General features: G+C 34.9%; 1 protein-coding gene across 1 annotated transcript; it reads left to right on the top strand.

Moving 5' to 3' along the window:
* The first annotated feature begins 493 nt into the window (after positions 1-493).
* Positions 494-9,793, top strand: LOC112764944 (B3 domain-containing protein Os05g0481400). The gene is made up of 8 exons (XM_025810789.3): positions 494-1,020; positions 1,196-1,285; positions 2,293-2,358; positions 2,439-2,534; positions 7,648-7,706; positions 7,781-7,940; positions 8,249-8,455; positions 9,037-9,793. Exons 2-8 carry the CDS (start codon positions 1,208-1,210, stop codon positions 9,607-9,609), a joined length of 1,239 nt encoding a protein of 412 aa, XP_025666574.1. The 5' UTR covers positions 494-1,020; positions 1,196-1,207; the 3' UTR covers positions 9,610-9,793.
* Positions 9,794-15,951: the final 6,158 nt, after the last annotated feature.

Raw genomic sequence — 15,951 nt, forward strand, 5'->3', positions numbered from 1 at the left:
TTTAATAGACTAAATAAAAAATAAATTTTTATACAAAATCAAAAGTAAAAATTTAATTAAAAAATATCATTATTTATTTAAAATATTTAAATACTAAGGAGACTACAAATAAAAAGATAAAAGATAAAATTGATAAGAAAAAAATAAATTCAATGCTAACGTGATTTTCTAAACGCAGAAGTTATAATTTTTAACTTTCTATAAATACACGTTAAAAATTTAAAATTACGTTGGCGTTTAGAGGAAAAAAATCCAAACATTAAAAAAAAGATTCAATGCACTTACATGGTGCTTCTTTTCTTTCTAATGCCAAACCAAACAAAGTCAAAAATATTGTCGTCTTTTCCATTAGCACCAAAATCATGATCGTTAAGAAACCCCTTTTAACCGGAAGCTGTCAATGCTACCAATGCCACCGACGCAGATCTGAACACCATCACATTTTTGATTCCCTCTTTTCCCTCTTCATAACCCCAACCCCAACCGTCCTTCCATCTTTTGTCGTTGTTGTGAGGTAAAAGACACTAGCATAGAGCCATCCTCCCTGATGTTGTTTTAAACTTTTAATCTTTTGAGGGCAGTATTGGAATTATAGATTTTCATGAGGACGAAATTGGAATTTCGATGTTGTTTTTTATGTCCGGACATGGACATGCCAAGTTCTAGTCCCTGAAATGGGGTGATTTCTTTGCCTTTATTTCTAAACTTTTTACCGTTGCTGCTATTTCCACGAACATATTTTTAACTAACATAAATGTAAATTAAATTGGTATTAATTTAAAATAGGAATATAATAATAATAAAAAAGTAAATACTAAATTATACTATATTAATATAGAGGTGCCTTTTTTTATTTTGAATCTAAAAAAGTTCCCACCTTTCACTGGAGGGTGGCAGAGTTGCTTCATTCAGACAGCCCTACACCTTTTCTTGGATTTGAAAAGTCGACGACTCGACGCAGCTCTTTACTCTTCATTGCAAGCAAAAGCAAACGCCTCTTCCTTCTCCTCCTTGTCACCGGTAAAATTCTTATTCTTTATTCTTATTTTATTCTCTTTTGTAATTAGTGTTAGAGCCTCCTTTGTTTTGTTCCAACATCATAGTCAGCAATGACCTGTTCATTCCGGGAAAAAAGATTTAAACTTTTTGTGTTTGAGAAATAACCAGTGATTTATATTTTTGTTGAATACATTAGTATCACCAGCAAATGGCAAAGGGTTGCACAAACAACGATTATGAGGAGGCTAGGAAACAAAGGCTAGAAGAAAACAAGAAGCGGTTTGAGGTAATCAGCATCTATTATCACATGGTTTTTAGATTTCTGTATGTTTGGTTTCACTATTTGGAGAGTTGGTTTCAAAATAAATTTTCCTTGTATCTGAGAGGTAGGTTTCAGTAGTTAGGATTTAGGGTTTAGGGTTTCTGGTTTATTTTTAGAGTCTATATGTTTGGTTTCACAGTTAGAAGAGTTGGTTTCTGAAAGAATTTGTTGTATTATCTGAGGGGTAGGTTTTCAGTATTTAGGGTTTAGGGTTTTGGATTTCGATGTTTCGGTTAGTTTGTCCTCAACCGGTGTTAGTTCAAGCTGGATTTAAAATAAATGGACCTCCATAGGGGTAGATTTTTGAAGGGCAAAGGTGTGAGATTGTGTGAGGATCATGGGGTTGGGGTATGTCTGACGGGGTTGTGAAGTGGTGGTGGATTCCCGGGCTCTGGAGCTCGGATTGGGTGCAGGTGCTTGAATCCAATCCAAGTAGGTTGAGGTAAAGAGGTTGAGGTAAATATAAGTTTTCAATTTATTTCTCTAGCCACTCAAGTAAATCTAGCTACCAAAACTGCAAACCAAATGGGCTAGATTGTATTTTTTTGTGCAACCGTACTATATGTACATAAAAAATCAGCCACCAATTGAAATACAAAATATATATTACAAATGGGTTAAACTACTAATATATTTATACACAAATATATAGTGGCTGATTTTTTGAGTGCACAAGCATTTTTGTTTTTCCTATACATGTAGATAAACATGAATCATAACCAAACATAATAATTGCATCATCTAATCCTAGTTGATCCCATTTAGTGGAACAAAACTTGGTTGCTGTTCCTGCATGTCTATCAAGTATGTATTCAAGTATAAAGACTTTGTTGTTCTACGAAATCATTTAGGTTTTTGTCTTATGAAAATGTTGGTATGTTATGATGTTCTATTTTTTTTCTACTTTTTTTTTTAAATTTTATTGTTGCTTCAGTTCATGGATTTATGTGATTTCTCTTTGTGTTTGCAAGGATTTGGGAATTTCAACAATTTCAAAGAATTTGTCTGAAATTGCGAGTTCTGTTAAGAAGTCTCCGGTATGCTTATATTTTGATGATTTGTTTATGAAAAGGATTAGCAAATTTTTATCCCTCAACCTCTTCCTTGTCCTTTGCAGTATCGTTCTCCTAAACCGAAATCAAAGAGGGATGTTGTAGTGGAACCAAGGCGTTCTTCTCGTGTACGGAACCCAGTTCGTACATACCGTGAAGATGTAAGTAATATAATCTTTCAAATTAGCATAATGTGAATGTGATGCAAAAAAAAAAAAAAAAAAGTAGTTATCAACGATTTAGCTGGGGAATGAACTTTTCTTCAACCAAAAATCAGCCAAGAAAATATTAGATGAGTGAAGGAAGATTATGCTTCAAACCATCAACGAAAAATACATTATTAATAAACGTAGAAATTTTTTTTATCAATTTTTCCAATAGCAATGATTTTGCCCTTTTCATCATTGTCGAATGTCACAAATCCTCCGTCATACTTGTTGAATTTGATGAAGAAAGTTGATTTTTCGGTCATATGCCTTGAGTATCCACTATCTAAGTACCACATGTCTTTCTTCTTTTTGGATGTAAGGAAAATCTGCACAAAACTTTAAGTAATCTTACGTATCAAAGTTAATTTGGATCCTTTAATGTTAATCCATTTTCGTTGTCCAAGAGTATTGAAATCATTAACAACTTTGTACACTTTGTTACTAATTTTTCTTTCATCAACAAAATATTGAGAAGTGTTACCATTTCTTTTACAATTTTGGCAATGATTCCTCTTTGTTGATTTTTGAGAGTGATACGAGATTTGGTGGTTTTTGGTTTTTAAAGTTGAAAATTCGGTTTTAACAAATTGTTTTTCAAAAACAGCTTCACTTTTATCGACATAACCTAAACCAGAGTTTTCAAACAAGGATTTTTGACAAGTTAACAATTTGTCTAAGTTGCTAGCATTTTGAGCGAATTCTGCTAAATCTTGATTCAAATCTCTAATCACTTTATGCAACCTATTATTTTCAGCAATGAGATCCAATGAGACATTAACCGTGTGCTTTCTTTTAAATTTCTCGATTTCAGATTTTAAAAATTTATTTTCTTCAATTAAATCCACAACACTTTCGGTTTCCATCAATTTTTCTTTGAGAAAAACATTTTCAGCTTGCATTTATCATACTTAACTAGAAGTTTATTAGCACGAGCAGTTAAATCATCTATGATAATATGTAAATTCTCTTTAGACAAGTCAAAGTAATCTACCTCATCTAGTTGGTCATGTCCAATCATAAAACACACTTGAGCTTCTTGTTCAGATTCCTCTTCTTCATCCGAATCATTCTCAAGGTCCTCCCATGAGGCCATCAATACTTTCTTCTTTTCTCTCTTTACCTTGTCCTTCTTTTTGAGTTTAGGACAATCATATTTGTAGTGGCTAACTTTCTTGCAATGATGACAAATGACTTTGCTAAGGTTCTTCTTGTAGTCTTTCAAGCTTGAACTTCTATTTTTGCCTTTGCTCAATTTCCTAGCAAAAAATACACATTCGTCATCTGAAAAGCTGTTATTTGAATCATCTTCCAATGATTCTATTTTTTATTTTAAAGCTACTCCTTTTTTTTAAGCACGAGTGAAGTGTGTGGTTTCATAGGCTAGTAATTTTCCTTTTAACTCATCATATGTCATCTTATCCAAGTTGTTACTTTTGGCTATGATAGTGCTTTTGGTTTTCCACTCTTTTGTTAAACTCCTAAGTATTTTCCTCACAAGAATTGATTCGGTATGAGTGATTCCCATAGCATTCAAGCTATTGATAATGATTGGGAATCTCTCAAACATTTCATCAATGATTTCTCCTCCCTTCATGGAGAATATTTCATACTCCTTTCGAAGCATATCTATCCTTGTCTCTTTCACTTGTTGTGTTCTTTCATGTGTGACTTGGAGTTTATCCCAAATCTCTTTTGTTGTTTTGTATCTTCGCACTTTTCAAAATTCCTCAAAGCTAATAGCACAGTGCATCATGTTGATAGCCTTGGCATTGAGCTCCACTTTCTTGTTGTCATCATTCCATTCAACTTCTTCTTTTGGAACAACTTCACCTTCGGTATTAGTCTTTGTTGGAACATGCGGTCCATTCATGATTATCTTCCATATGTTGTAGTCCATGGATTGTACAAAGATCCTCATCCTTTTCCTCCAGTAGGTGTAGTTTTTATCATTGAAGAATGATGGTCTGTTATTGGATTGTCCTTCGATAAGAGTGTAACTACCACATTTGCTCCCATGTTGGCCATTTGGATTTTTCTTCCAAGTTATTAGACTTGATGTTTGAGACGTTGGCTCTTGATACCAATTAAATGTTTTTAATGGTCTAGAGAAGGGTGAGGGTTAAATCTATGATCCGTTTTTTTTTTCTTTTGAACTTTAACTCCAAAATAATTTCTGCAACTTTGTTTCTGCTAAATCTGTGATATCGATTATGCAGGAGATAATATATTTTTGTCTTATAATGAATAAAATAAAAACAGAGCAGGGAAGAGAATAGAACATATACATGTATCCTGGTTCAACCATCTTGTGCAATGTGGCCTACATCCAGTCTCTACTACAATTATGGTAGAATTTTCACTATCTTTATCGAAGATAACAAACACCAATTCCCAAGAATTCTTCCTAATCATATTTGGGATGACCCAAGCTTCTAACCAAGTTTGTTTTGGCTAAGTTCACTCCTTAGACTCTCAGCACTAAGTGCTCACCCGACTTAGCAAGAAAAACTTCTCAGGCTCATGACACAAAACAGAAATACATCAAAAGAGTTTGACATAATAATGGTTTTTCTCTCCAAGTTAACTCTCTTTGTCTTTTCTCTGAAATGACTTTCATATTTCTCACAAATTGTCTTTTTGCCATGAGAAATCAAAGAAAGATAAACTGAGAAAGTAAGATATTCAATATAACCTCATGAAGGAGAAGAATATGATAGCTTGAAAGCTATGAAAAAACCAGATTTAAGCCTTTCTCTATTTGTCTTCCATCTTGGTGGAATGCTCCTTTTGGTGTAGGTGTATTACTTCCAAAACTTCAAGCTTTGAATGAAAGAGATGCTATGAAAACTACTTTGGTTCACTCTCCTTACTTCAATTCTGGCTAATTACTCCCTTTTGTATAAGGATAATGCCTCCAAAACTTGAGCTTGTGTAGAGTCAACCTCTGAACATTGGTACAACTGAGCTTTTCTTCTTCTCCTAAGAAATCAGAGCAGAAAATCAGAGTAGAGTATGCGCCGAGGTGCAGAGGAGATGGACAGCAGTAACAGGGTCAACATCATGATGCTTTCAAAGTGCTTGCAAGATCAACACCCTTAATTTTAAGCTTTGACCCCAAGTTTAATCCTTTACCCTTTATTTTGATCAGAGGAAACTGAACCCTTTATCTTTCTTCTTTCCCGAATTTGTGCATCATCTTCAAAGTAGCTATTTTGTATGCACAAGAATGGTAACACAGCTGCTACACTTTATTTCTGAATCAATTCAGATTTTGATTTAACTTTGCCTTCATTTTTGACTTTTACCTCCTTTCCTCTTTGATGCTAAATAATAGTGAACCACTTTTTCTTTGATTTTGGTTTTACCTGAATTGATGAAGCTCCAGCTGCAACAGCAAGCTTGTCTCTTCATTAAACCAATGGGCTGGGCTTGGTTGGTGATATATGATTGCATTATTGATCCATATACCAGCCTCATTTGTTTTTGTCTAAGTAACAACAGCATAGGCAAATTATTTTTCTTATTGGGCTGCTCAAGCCAACATGGGCCTGCACTATTAACACATGCATCAAACAATTCTTTTGGACTCTCAACCCAGCCAAATATATGTTTGTTATTACCAAAATAAAGTTTATTGTTTTCTAAACTCAACAGTATTGAATGGAAATTTTTTCTTGTTTTGCTTGACTTGATAATTTGATATCATAGAATCTTTGCTTTTTGATACCTTTCTGTTTTGGTAGGATAGGCCACAATGAATGCTGATATATTCTTCAAATATGTGGTGTGTATGCTGCTGAATTGTAGGTCTTGTATATGCTTTCCAATTTGGATATCATTATGACCTGCAACACTTAGAATAGAAAGTAAGAGCACACAAGCATATTGACTAATTTCATAGGCTCGTCAAATGTTTGTCATCATCAAAGTTGTTAGTTATTCCATGAATTTAACACTTCCAATCTTATTTTTTTAGACCTTATCTTCTAAATGAATTTTGAATCTCCACAAAGTTTCATAAAAGTCCTTTATCTTCAATCTTCATGAGATAATTGATCTAAATCTTCCACCATTCAAAATAAATTGAATTACATATGAAATTATTCAAAGTAAATGATAATAGATATCGATTCAAAATTTAACTTGAAAAAAATATATTTTAACTAATTTTTTATGATTTGCCTATACTTTAGACTAAATCATTATATTATTAGGCAACATTATACATTAATTGGGGTATATTTTATGATGAGTAATGCAATCATCACAAACTACCCAGTTTACATGAGTTAATAAAAAGGAGAGTTGAAATTCTCATTTTTGTTCAATGAGATGTAGAACATCTATATCTTTGAGTCAGGGAAGGTTGAGTGTTGCTTATCACTTCTTACATAATGAAATTGAATAGAGGTAGAATAAGTCCTCTGTTTCGGTTTCAATCTTATCCCTTTATTGTTTATTTGCACCTTTTTTTTCACATCATTGAATTTTGAATTAACACCCTTGTTGCATTAGAAAGATTCGAACATGTGGTGTGGGTAACGTAAGATCCAAACCTAGAAGGATTTAGCATAATAGAAAAAATTGTTAAAATGAGTGTTTTATTTGGTCCATATTGAGGCGCATATTCAAAAATATAAATATACATTAATAGGTTGCCTGATGTAATGATGTAATATTGATGAAGTCTAACATATAATAAAACATTGTTTGTACACAAAAAGTAACTTGAAGCAAACTACTCTAATTTGCTCCTGTTAATGGCTGTAATTAAACTTAAGTTAATGTAACTACTTAACTAACTACTCTGATTAATGTTAAAAAATTTAGTTTTGATGATTTATACTGCAAAAAGAAATTATATCAACATGTAATTATGTATTGTTACATCAATTGAAATGTATAACTAAAACTTAATAACAAGATATGACAGTGAAGAATTCAAGTTTGGCTCGTTTGATTTATTTCTAGTTAGCATCTTATTACATTCAGTATCATTGACTTGATTTCCAGTGTTTTAGTCTAGAAGAAATTTGTTGACTACATACGTTTCTTTCACTTGCAGGGTGACATAGAACTTCCAACTTTTCGGAAAAGGTCAAGGTCAAGTTCATCATGGGGAAGGTGGTTAATTTCCTACGTTACAACTTTTCCGTGTTACTACTGAAATCTTTATAACAAGGTTGTGGTACTCGCAGTTATATTGCAAGGCCACTAGATGAAATCAAGGAAGCTACAGTTGAACAAAGAGCTCGAGCTTTGGAGGCTGCGGAAAAACTCCAAAGCAATTTGCAGTCTGAGAATCCATCATTTATTAAGTCAATGGTCCGGTCTCATGTTTATAGCTGCTTTTGGTTGGTAAGTTGCAGTTAAGATGATTTATTTATGGCTTGCACATGCTTAAACTATGCTTGTCATTTGTGATTTGTTCAAGTGGTGTTTTTCTCTGTTCTATTTTCAGTTTCTATGTTTTCATTATTAAACATTAATTGGGGAACTAGATATATAAATGCTGTTTTTCTTTATATTCACTTTGAACACTCACTTTGATAATGATTTGGATGAGGATCATACACAACAGGAGAAGATTCATTTAGTTTAAGGGAAATAATAGTAGAAACTATTAAAACATCTTAGTTAATTAATGAATGTAACATCTCTGGCAGGGTCTTCCTTTGAGATTTTGTGCAAAACATCTCCCAAAAACTGTATGTAACATGATTTTAGAGGATGAAACTGGTAAAGAATTTGAGGCTGTTTTCATTGGCAATAGAAGTGGACTTAGTGGTGGCTGGAGAGGATTTGCATTGGAGCATAAGTTGGATGATGGTGATGCACTTGTTTTTGAATTGACTGAAAAAACAAGATTTAAGGTAATTTGTGTTTACTAATTCTCTTGTAACACTTTTTGACTATTATGATTTTTAGGTTTTCCCTGTCATCATTGAAGGATAAAATTAATCTGGCAAGTTTACTCAAATATGCTCAATTTTTTTTTATGGATAATTGTGGATTGGTCACGGGTAAAAATGGGAAATATCTTCCCATGGGTAAAAGATCCCCTAAAGCGAGGAGATTTGTAACGTGATAAAGTAAGGAGTTAATCACCATTAAATTTGTATCTTGTGACATGTATGAGCCGCACAACCTTGATTTAAGAGTGATTTGACTCTTATTTTCTTGTTTGACCAACTTTTTCACTTTAGAGGAGTTTGATCTCTTTCCATGTATGGGCTTTATGTGTAGTTCATCCATGGAAAAATTATCCATATTGTCATGCCTAGCTTTGTCTTTTGTGCTAGTTTTCAGTCCTTTGTTTATTTTGTAGTTGAAATGACTAATTAATTTATTGGCATAAAAAATTATTAATCAAATGAATTTTACTCCAGGATATGATAAGAGCTTATATTTGATTTTTTTTTAATAATATACTACCCTAACACTGTTGCTGCAGATTTATAGAATTAAAGCATTTCCAGATTCAGCTGAAGAATATGAAAAACAGATTTTGAAGGAAGAAGGAAACAAACGTGCAAAGAAAGCACTGAAAGCTAATAGTAACTCCGAATCAGAATTTGACAAGACAAAAAACCCAAAAAAAGCCATTGCAGATAAAACTAATGAAGTAGAGAGTTCTAAGGATAACCTGCCAGAACGTAACATTGATACTGAAGTTAAACCACAGGAGGTGAAGCTAAGTTATAGAACTAGGTTTACTCGGAAGAAAGTGCAAGATAAATCTAAAGGGGGAACACAAGTTGAAAATGGAGAATCAAAGGAGGCCATGAAGCCTAAATCTCAAGGAAACAAGACAAAAAAGTCAAAAGAAAGTGTTGATCATAAAATCGATAACTCGGACAATACTCAACAGGTTCTTTCCAAAAATAACCCTGTCGGACCAAAAGGTGCGAGCCTAAGCAATGAAGATGGGATTGTTCAGGATGGTGGACCAGTTGAAGAAAACAGCAAAAGTGTTTCAAAACCTAGAAAAATGCGAGCTCCAAAGCTTTTCAGAAAGAGAGTATAGTCCTTGAGCTAGTGAGTAGTTAGCTAAATTGTGTTTGTGATGTATTATAATATATTTAAGACATGTTTGAATTAAATTAGGAGTATGGAATTGAACTATATATTATGTTGGCAAGTATCACTTTCATATGTAGTAGTGAATTGGTGGATTTGTCTAATTATGATATATAAATTGTTATACCTAAGCACATCTTTTTCCCTTGCATGGTTTTTAGGTTGAGTTTTATATAAGTACGGAACGTCGAAATAAAGATACACAGATAAAAAATCATGTTTGATGTAGACACAAACATTGTGTTTTGAGACCTTGAATTAGTATAGTATTTTTCTTGACAGAAATGATAGAGACACTAATAGGAGATATAGTTTATCTTTTATTTTTTTGTTTATTATCTTTATGAATCTTTTATATATATATATATATATATATATATTTAAATTTTGTATGAAGAGAAAAAGATTAAAAAATAGAATAAATTAGATTTTTTATACTTTGTTCTATTTTATATTTAGTTTATTGATAAATAAAATACAAAAACATTACTTTTTGTATCTGGGTTTTTTATGTCATATTTTCATGTTTTGTTTGTTCTATTTCAAAACTATATGTAGCCTTAGATATCTATTAGCAGGTATGTTAAGTACAAGAGTTCTAATATGAAGATAAGATTCAATGAGATGATGAGTCAATGTGAACCTTATGTTTTTTGAAGAAACATCAGAGATATTAATTCTATGTAGCCTAAACATATGATAAATTGTTTGATGATCTACATGGCTATTATGTTCTATTTTGAAAGTATATAAATCGTTTTAAAAGTTGTTTCAAGGAAAGAATAAATTTCTCTCTTTTTCCAAAACATATTTTTGTAAGTGAGCCTAGAGATAGCTAAGAGGTAAGTGAAGTAAAAGTTGGTGAAGGAAGGAGTCTGCTGCAAGTGGGTGAAACTGAAAAGCTTCCTTTATATACTATTTTTGGTGTTTTGTGGCTTGAGTTGTGCATGCTGAAGTTGCTCTACTTCAAGAAATTATGTACAATACAATACTTATAATGCACTATCATAAATTACTTTTTTCTCCCCAAAGATAAAGTTATAATTATTTCATTGTAAAAAGAAACAAATACATGTGTTCAAATAGGACAAAATAAAAAAAATGGTAAAAAACCAGTGCTCACTAAACGAGCTACAAAAAAAAAAAAAAAAGAGAAGGGAAAATTAAATCTCTAGAATTGGAACTGAACTTGAGGGGAAAATGTGCCAGAATGGAGATTTTTGAAGCATATTGCGTGCTTGATCCACTATTTCTTGAGGAGAACAAATTTTCTGTTGAAAAATGAACTTGCACTTATCCTTCTCTGTGTGCTCACTCCATTTCTCAGCAAAGCAATCCGGCTTAATTGGATCCATGTGCGGGCAAGGCAGTACTGGTACTCAATCGATCTTGCTCTAGCCGAAAACGGCTTCACGGAAAGGAAAAGTAAACCTTCCCTATAGTGCTTTCTCGAGGGGCTAGATATGATCTTGCCAAAAGGTGCGGAAAAAGCAGCTTCACGCTCTACTTTAGACTACTTTTCTTTTCCAGGCAATTGGTTTAGGTAACCCGTATTATATTATATGCATCTATTGGGTAAAGAAGCATCGCTCCTTCCGAGCTTTATTCCACAGTTTTGTCTTTCCGATCATTCGACTAAGGGGAGAAGGGGTGGATGAGGCTTAGTAGATTCGGAAGAGAATTCTAATCAATATCTGATCTTTCTTGGAAAAGACTTTGGCTTCTTGAATAGGCCAGATTTCACTTGTCGTGAGAAAGAGGATGAAAGGAATGCTTATTGGTTTCGTTTCGTAGCCCCTCCTGCCGCAGTGTGCACTAAGTCGACAGCTTCTTTGTCGAAATGAGGAATCGGGATCCCTTCACTTAGTAACTTTAAAAAGAAAGTCAGGTTTTGCATTCTATAGAATGCCCAGAATTGGTTGTGAAAGAATGGCTTTTGTTCCAATCATCCGCTGCGCCCAGTAGTTTCTTTTCATCATCTGTGAGACTTTTAGTTAAATGAAAGGGTCCAAAAAGAGCTTGAAAGGAGTCTTTCGTAGTGAGAGAGTGAGTTCCGGTTTACATTGAAGGCACGAGGTGAGGGATAGTCTTAGCTGCGAGGCCCCGTACTAAATATGATAATAGGGATGTAAGAGGAGTATGCAGTTAGTGCACATAGTAATGCCAGGGTCTCGAATGCAAAACTTGGACTTGAAGGGAAGGAAGGCTTCTCCAGTCGCTCTAGTTGATGTTTACTTTCTTTGGTGTACAAGGAATTCAATATCAGATTCAAAGTGGAAGTGCGAAAAAGGCATATCGGCTAAGGCCTAGTTCCTCTTCAAAGGTAGGCAAAGATTGAATAGAATCTTATCCTTTCCCAGCGGGATCCTATCTTTGCATGAAAAAAGTCAAGTAAGCAGTCAAGAATGAATCTGTTTCAGATTTGGCTTTCACAGGCTAAATGCCGTATGTTGGAAGTATACAGATAGGACCTTTAGAAGCTAACTGATCTTTAGGCTATGCTATGCAAGAAAAATGGGGCTCGGAACTTACTAAACCCAGGGAATCCGTTCCTTTTCTCCTGTCTGCCTAAAAGAAAGAAGCCTAAGCAGCAATCTCGTTTACTCAGTTAGCTATCTACACTGGTAAGTTAGGTATTTCCTTCGTCTCATCTAAGTATTCTAGTAAGGAAGGCAAAAGAAAGAAGTCTTCTTTCGTTCCAGATATTGATAAGCTGGTGATTCCATTCTTGCAATCAAGTCTGGAGAAGTAATTCCATTTAGTTAGACAGAGAAGAGATATCTTTTTATTGTTGTAGTTACCAAAGCCCGTACTTAGAAGTCTAAATTCAGAAAGCAAGTAAAGTCTTGAAGTATAGGCATAAGCCTGAAAGAATCACAGCCTAACTAATAAAGTCGGGCCTTCTACTAAGAGTGTGGTTAGAAAGCTACAAACAAATCTTATTTCCTTCTTGGCTTCCTTTTATATATACAGTGAAGTTAAAACCTGAGCTAGTACTATGATTTAGTCTAATACATTCACGATTGGAGCTAGCATCCTATATCTATTTAGTTAGGAAAGCATTGGGACCAGAGACATAGAAGCTGGAAAAAAGAACTAAAAGTTATAACAAGAAGGAGTTGGGGAGTATGCCAAGTTCTTGTAAATCTGGGTTCAGACCCAACTGTTGGAGTTGAGCTTTCTTCATCAAACAACTTAGGTAAAACTTATCCCCTTCTTCATCTATGGGAATACTCTAAAAGACGGTTCTGTGCCAAACTTCCTGCGCATTTGAGCAAGTGAACAAATAGTGAATGATTGTTTCTAAGCTATTATTGCATCTTGGGCAGAGCTCTATAAGAGGATGGAAAAATTGGTAAGCTACCCGATACCCAGTAGATACTTCATACTTCTTTAATCTGTGAAAGAACTATTGAATTGTATCTTCATCTTTCTCTAATCTGATTGACAAAATCTGTTGGCTTATATGATTTGGAAAAATTGATGTTATCAGTTGTTGATTTCATTCTCTATTGGTTAAATTACACAGTTAGTTGGTGCACAAAACTGACTCTGTAGAATTCGCACAGATAGACTGGCAAGTATACCGGGTCGTCCAAGTAATACCTCAGGTGAGTGAGGGTCGATCTCACAAAGATTGTTGGTTTGAGCAAGCAGTGGTTACCTTGCAGATCTTAGTTAGGGGGCTAGAAATTATAGTTTGTCACGGAAAACACATAAAACAAAATAAATAAATAAAACGTTACTAGATAGATGAGAAATCAATGGTATGAGAACGGTTAAGGCTTCGGAGATGCTTTGTCTTTCCAGATTAACTTTTCTTACTGTGTACTTCAATAACCTTCTGATTCCTTCAATGGCAGCCGTAAGTGATTAACTCATATCCTCTCATCAAGTTAACCTCCTCCACTATAGCAATCCACCACGTTGAGATGACTCATGTCCTCTCATCAAGCCACCTCTAGGTTTCTCACTGTAGCAGAAGATGAAGCTCTAAGCAATCCACTCCCCTTCATGATCCTACTCAAGGTGCCACAGAAAAGGCAGATCTTCCGAATAAGAAAGTACTGCTTCTCTGATTCTAGCCTTAACGCCATAGAGACCTCACTTACCTACAGTCAATAGAATTTTATGTCACATGTCCAAAGTTACTCAGGTACTCTATTGGAATCTGCAATGTAATCTCTAGCTTTGGTTCAACACTATCCGGGTTAGGACTCACATGGAACCCATGTAGAACAAGGATGATTATCACGGGTCACCCTCAATTCATGAGATGAAGAACGAGAACGCATAAGAGAATAGAATCAGACATATTGAACTAGAATAGGAATATTATTGATCCATGAAACTCAGCAGAGCTCCTAACCTAAACCTTAGGAGGTTAGTGACTCATGCTGTTCGAAAATACAATGGAAAACATAAAGGGTGGGAAAGAGTTCTCTAACAAGGGTGAACTCTTGTATATATACTAATCTGCTAACTCAGAATTATAGAAATAAGATAAACTAGTCTTGTAGTGCAAATATCCACTTCTGGGGCCTACTTGGTGAGTGTTTGGGGGTGAGCTTGAGTGTCTCTCACGAGCTAGTACCCCTTAGGGGTATTGAACACTGGCTAAGGATTCTCTTCTGGGCATTGGATGCCAGCTGCTCCCCTGTGGGCGCTGGACGCCAGGAATATGCCAGTTGTGGGCCTTCATTTCCAAAGCAAAATATGGAATATTATATATTTCTGAAAAGCCCTGGATGTTAGCTTTCCATAGCCATTGATAGCACGCAATTTGAACCTCTGTAGATCTAGAAAAGCTCCTTTGAGTTCACAGAGATCAGATCCTGACAGCATCTGCAGTCCTTTCTCTGTCTTTGAATCAGACTTCTGCTCAAGCTCCTCAATTTCAGCCAGAAAATACCTGAAATCACTATAGAACACAAAAACTCAAATTAGAATCCAAAAATATGAATTTTGCACTAAAACCTATGAAAACTTAATAAAACTTAAACAAAATATAATGAAAACTATATGAAAATGATGCCAAAAAGCGTATAAAATATCTACTCATCAGAACACCAAACTTAAACTGTTGCTTGTCCTCAAGAAACCAAAAACAGAGTAGGATCAAAAGGAAGAGAAGGATACTATAAATCTCAATTCTCAATGAAACTCAGTTTCAATTAGATGAACGGGACTAGTAGCTTTTTGCTTTTGAATAGTTTTGGCATCTCACTTTTCATTGAAGCTCAGAATGATTGGCATCTTTAGGAACTCAGATTCCAGATGATACTATTGATTATCCTAGTTCAGTTCTTTTTTATTCTTGAACACAGCTTCTTTAGAGTCTTGGCCGTGACCCTAAACACTTTATTTTCTAGTACTACCACCAGATACATAAATGCCACAGATACTTAATTGGGTGAACCCCTTAAGATTGTGATTCAGCTTTGCTAGAATCCCCAGCCAGTGATGTCCAGAGATAGGGAGGTGGAACTCAACCACCTTAATCATGGGAGGCGTTAGGCTCTTCAGGGGATAATTTCTGACGCTTCAGTTCTTCTAGCTCACGCCCCTGCTTCTCTTGTTCCCTGACCAGTTTGCAAAGCATGCTAGTATGATCCTTTTGCTCCTCTCTTAACTGATCCAAGGTGGTTTGCAATTGTGCAACAAATGCTTCTACCTGGGTCCAATATTCAATTAGAGGGATCTCTTGCACCTGAAGAGGCTCAGGCACCTTCCTTTTGGGTTGATCAGCTGGTACTTGGGCACTTTCCATCCTTTGCTTGGTGACTGGGCTTTCTGCTGGGATAAATGAGTCTCTATTAATCATGACTCCAGCTTCTTTACACAAGCGAAAGATAAGATTTGGATAGGCCAATATGGCTTGAGTTGACATCCTGTTTGCAACCTTGTACAGCTAAAGGGAATCAGTTGGTGGACTTTTACCTCATTCCCCATCATGATGCAGTGAATCATCACAGCCCTTCTGATGGTTACTTCAGAACGGTTGCTAGTAGGGAGTATGGAACGCCCAATGAAATCCAACCAACCCCTAGCAACTGGTTTGAGATCTACTCTTCTCAGTTGGTTTGGATTACCTTTTGTGTTGTTAATCCACTTAGTTCTAGGCAGACATATATTTTCTAGAATCTGATCCAACTTTGGATTAGCCACCACCCTCCTATTAAAGGATTCTGGATCACCCTTTTGGGAAGGTAACTTGAAGATCTCTCTCATCTTATCAAGATGAAAATAGAGAGTCTTCCCTCACACTATGGTGCCAAAAGTATGGAAT

The sequence above is a fragment of the Arachis hypogaea genome, chromosome 17 (genome assembly GCF_003086295.3).
Source record: "Arachis hypogaea cultivar Tifrunner chromosome 17, arahy.Tifrunner.gnm2.J5K5, whole genome shotgun sequence".
Lineage (NCBI taxonomy): Eukaryota > Viridiplantae > Streptophyta > Magnoliopsida > Fabales > Fabaceae > Arachis > Arachis hypogaea.

What these genes read in the sequence shown, in the direction of transcription:
- LOC112764944 (XM_025810789.3), top strand. Translation starts at nt 1,208, where the DNA reads ATGGCAAAGGGTTGCACAAACAACGATTATGAGGAGGCTAGGAAACAA. An exon ending in TTCGTACATACCGTGAAGAT is followed by an intron (nt 2,535 to 7,647) that starts GTAAGTAATATA and finishes TTTCACTTGCAG; the next exon opens with GGTGACATAGAACTTCCAAC. An exon ending in TTTATAGCTGCTTTTGGTTG is followed by an intron (nt 7,941 to 8,248) that starts GTAAGTTGCAGT and finishes CATCTCTGGCAG; the next exon opens with GGTCTTCCTTTGAGATTTTG.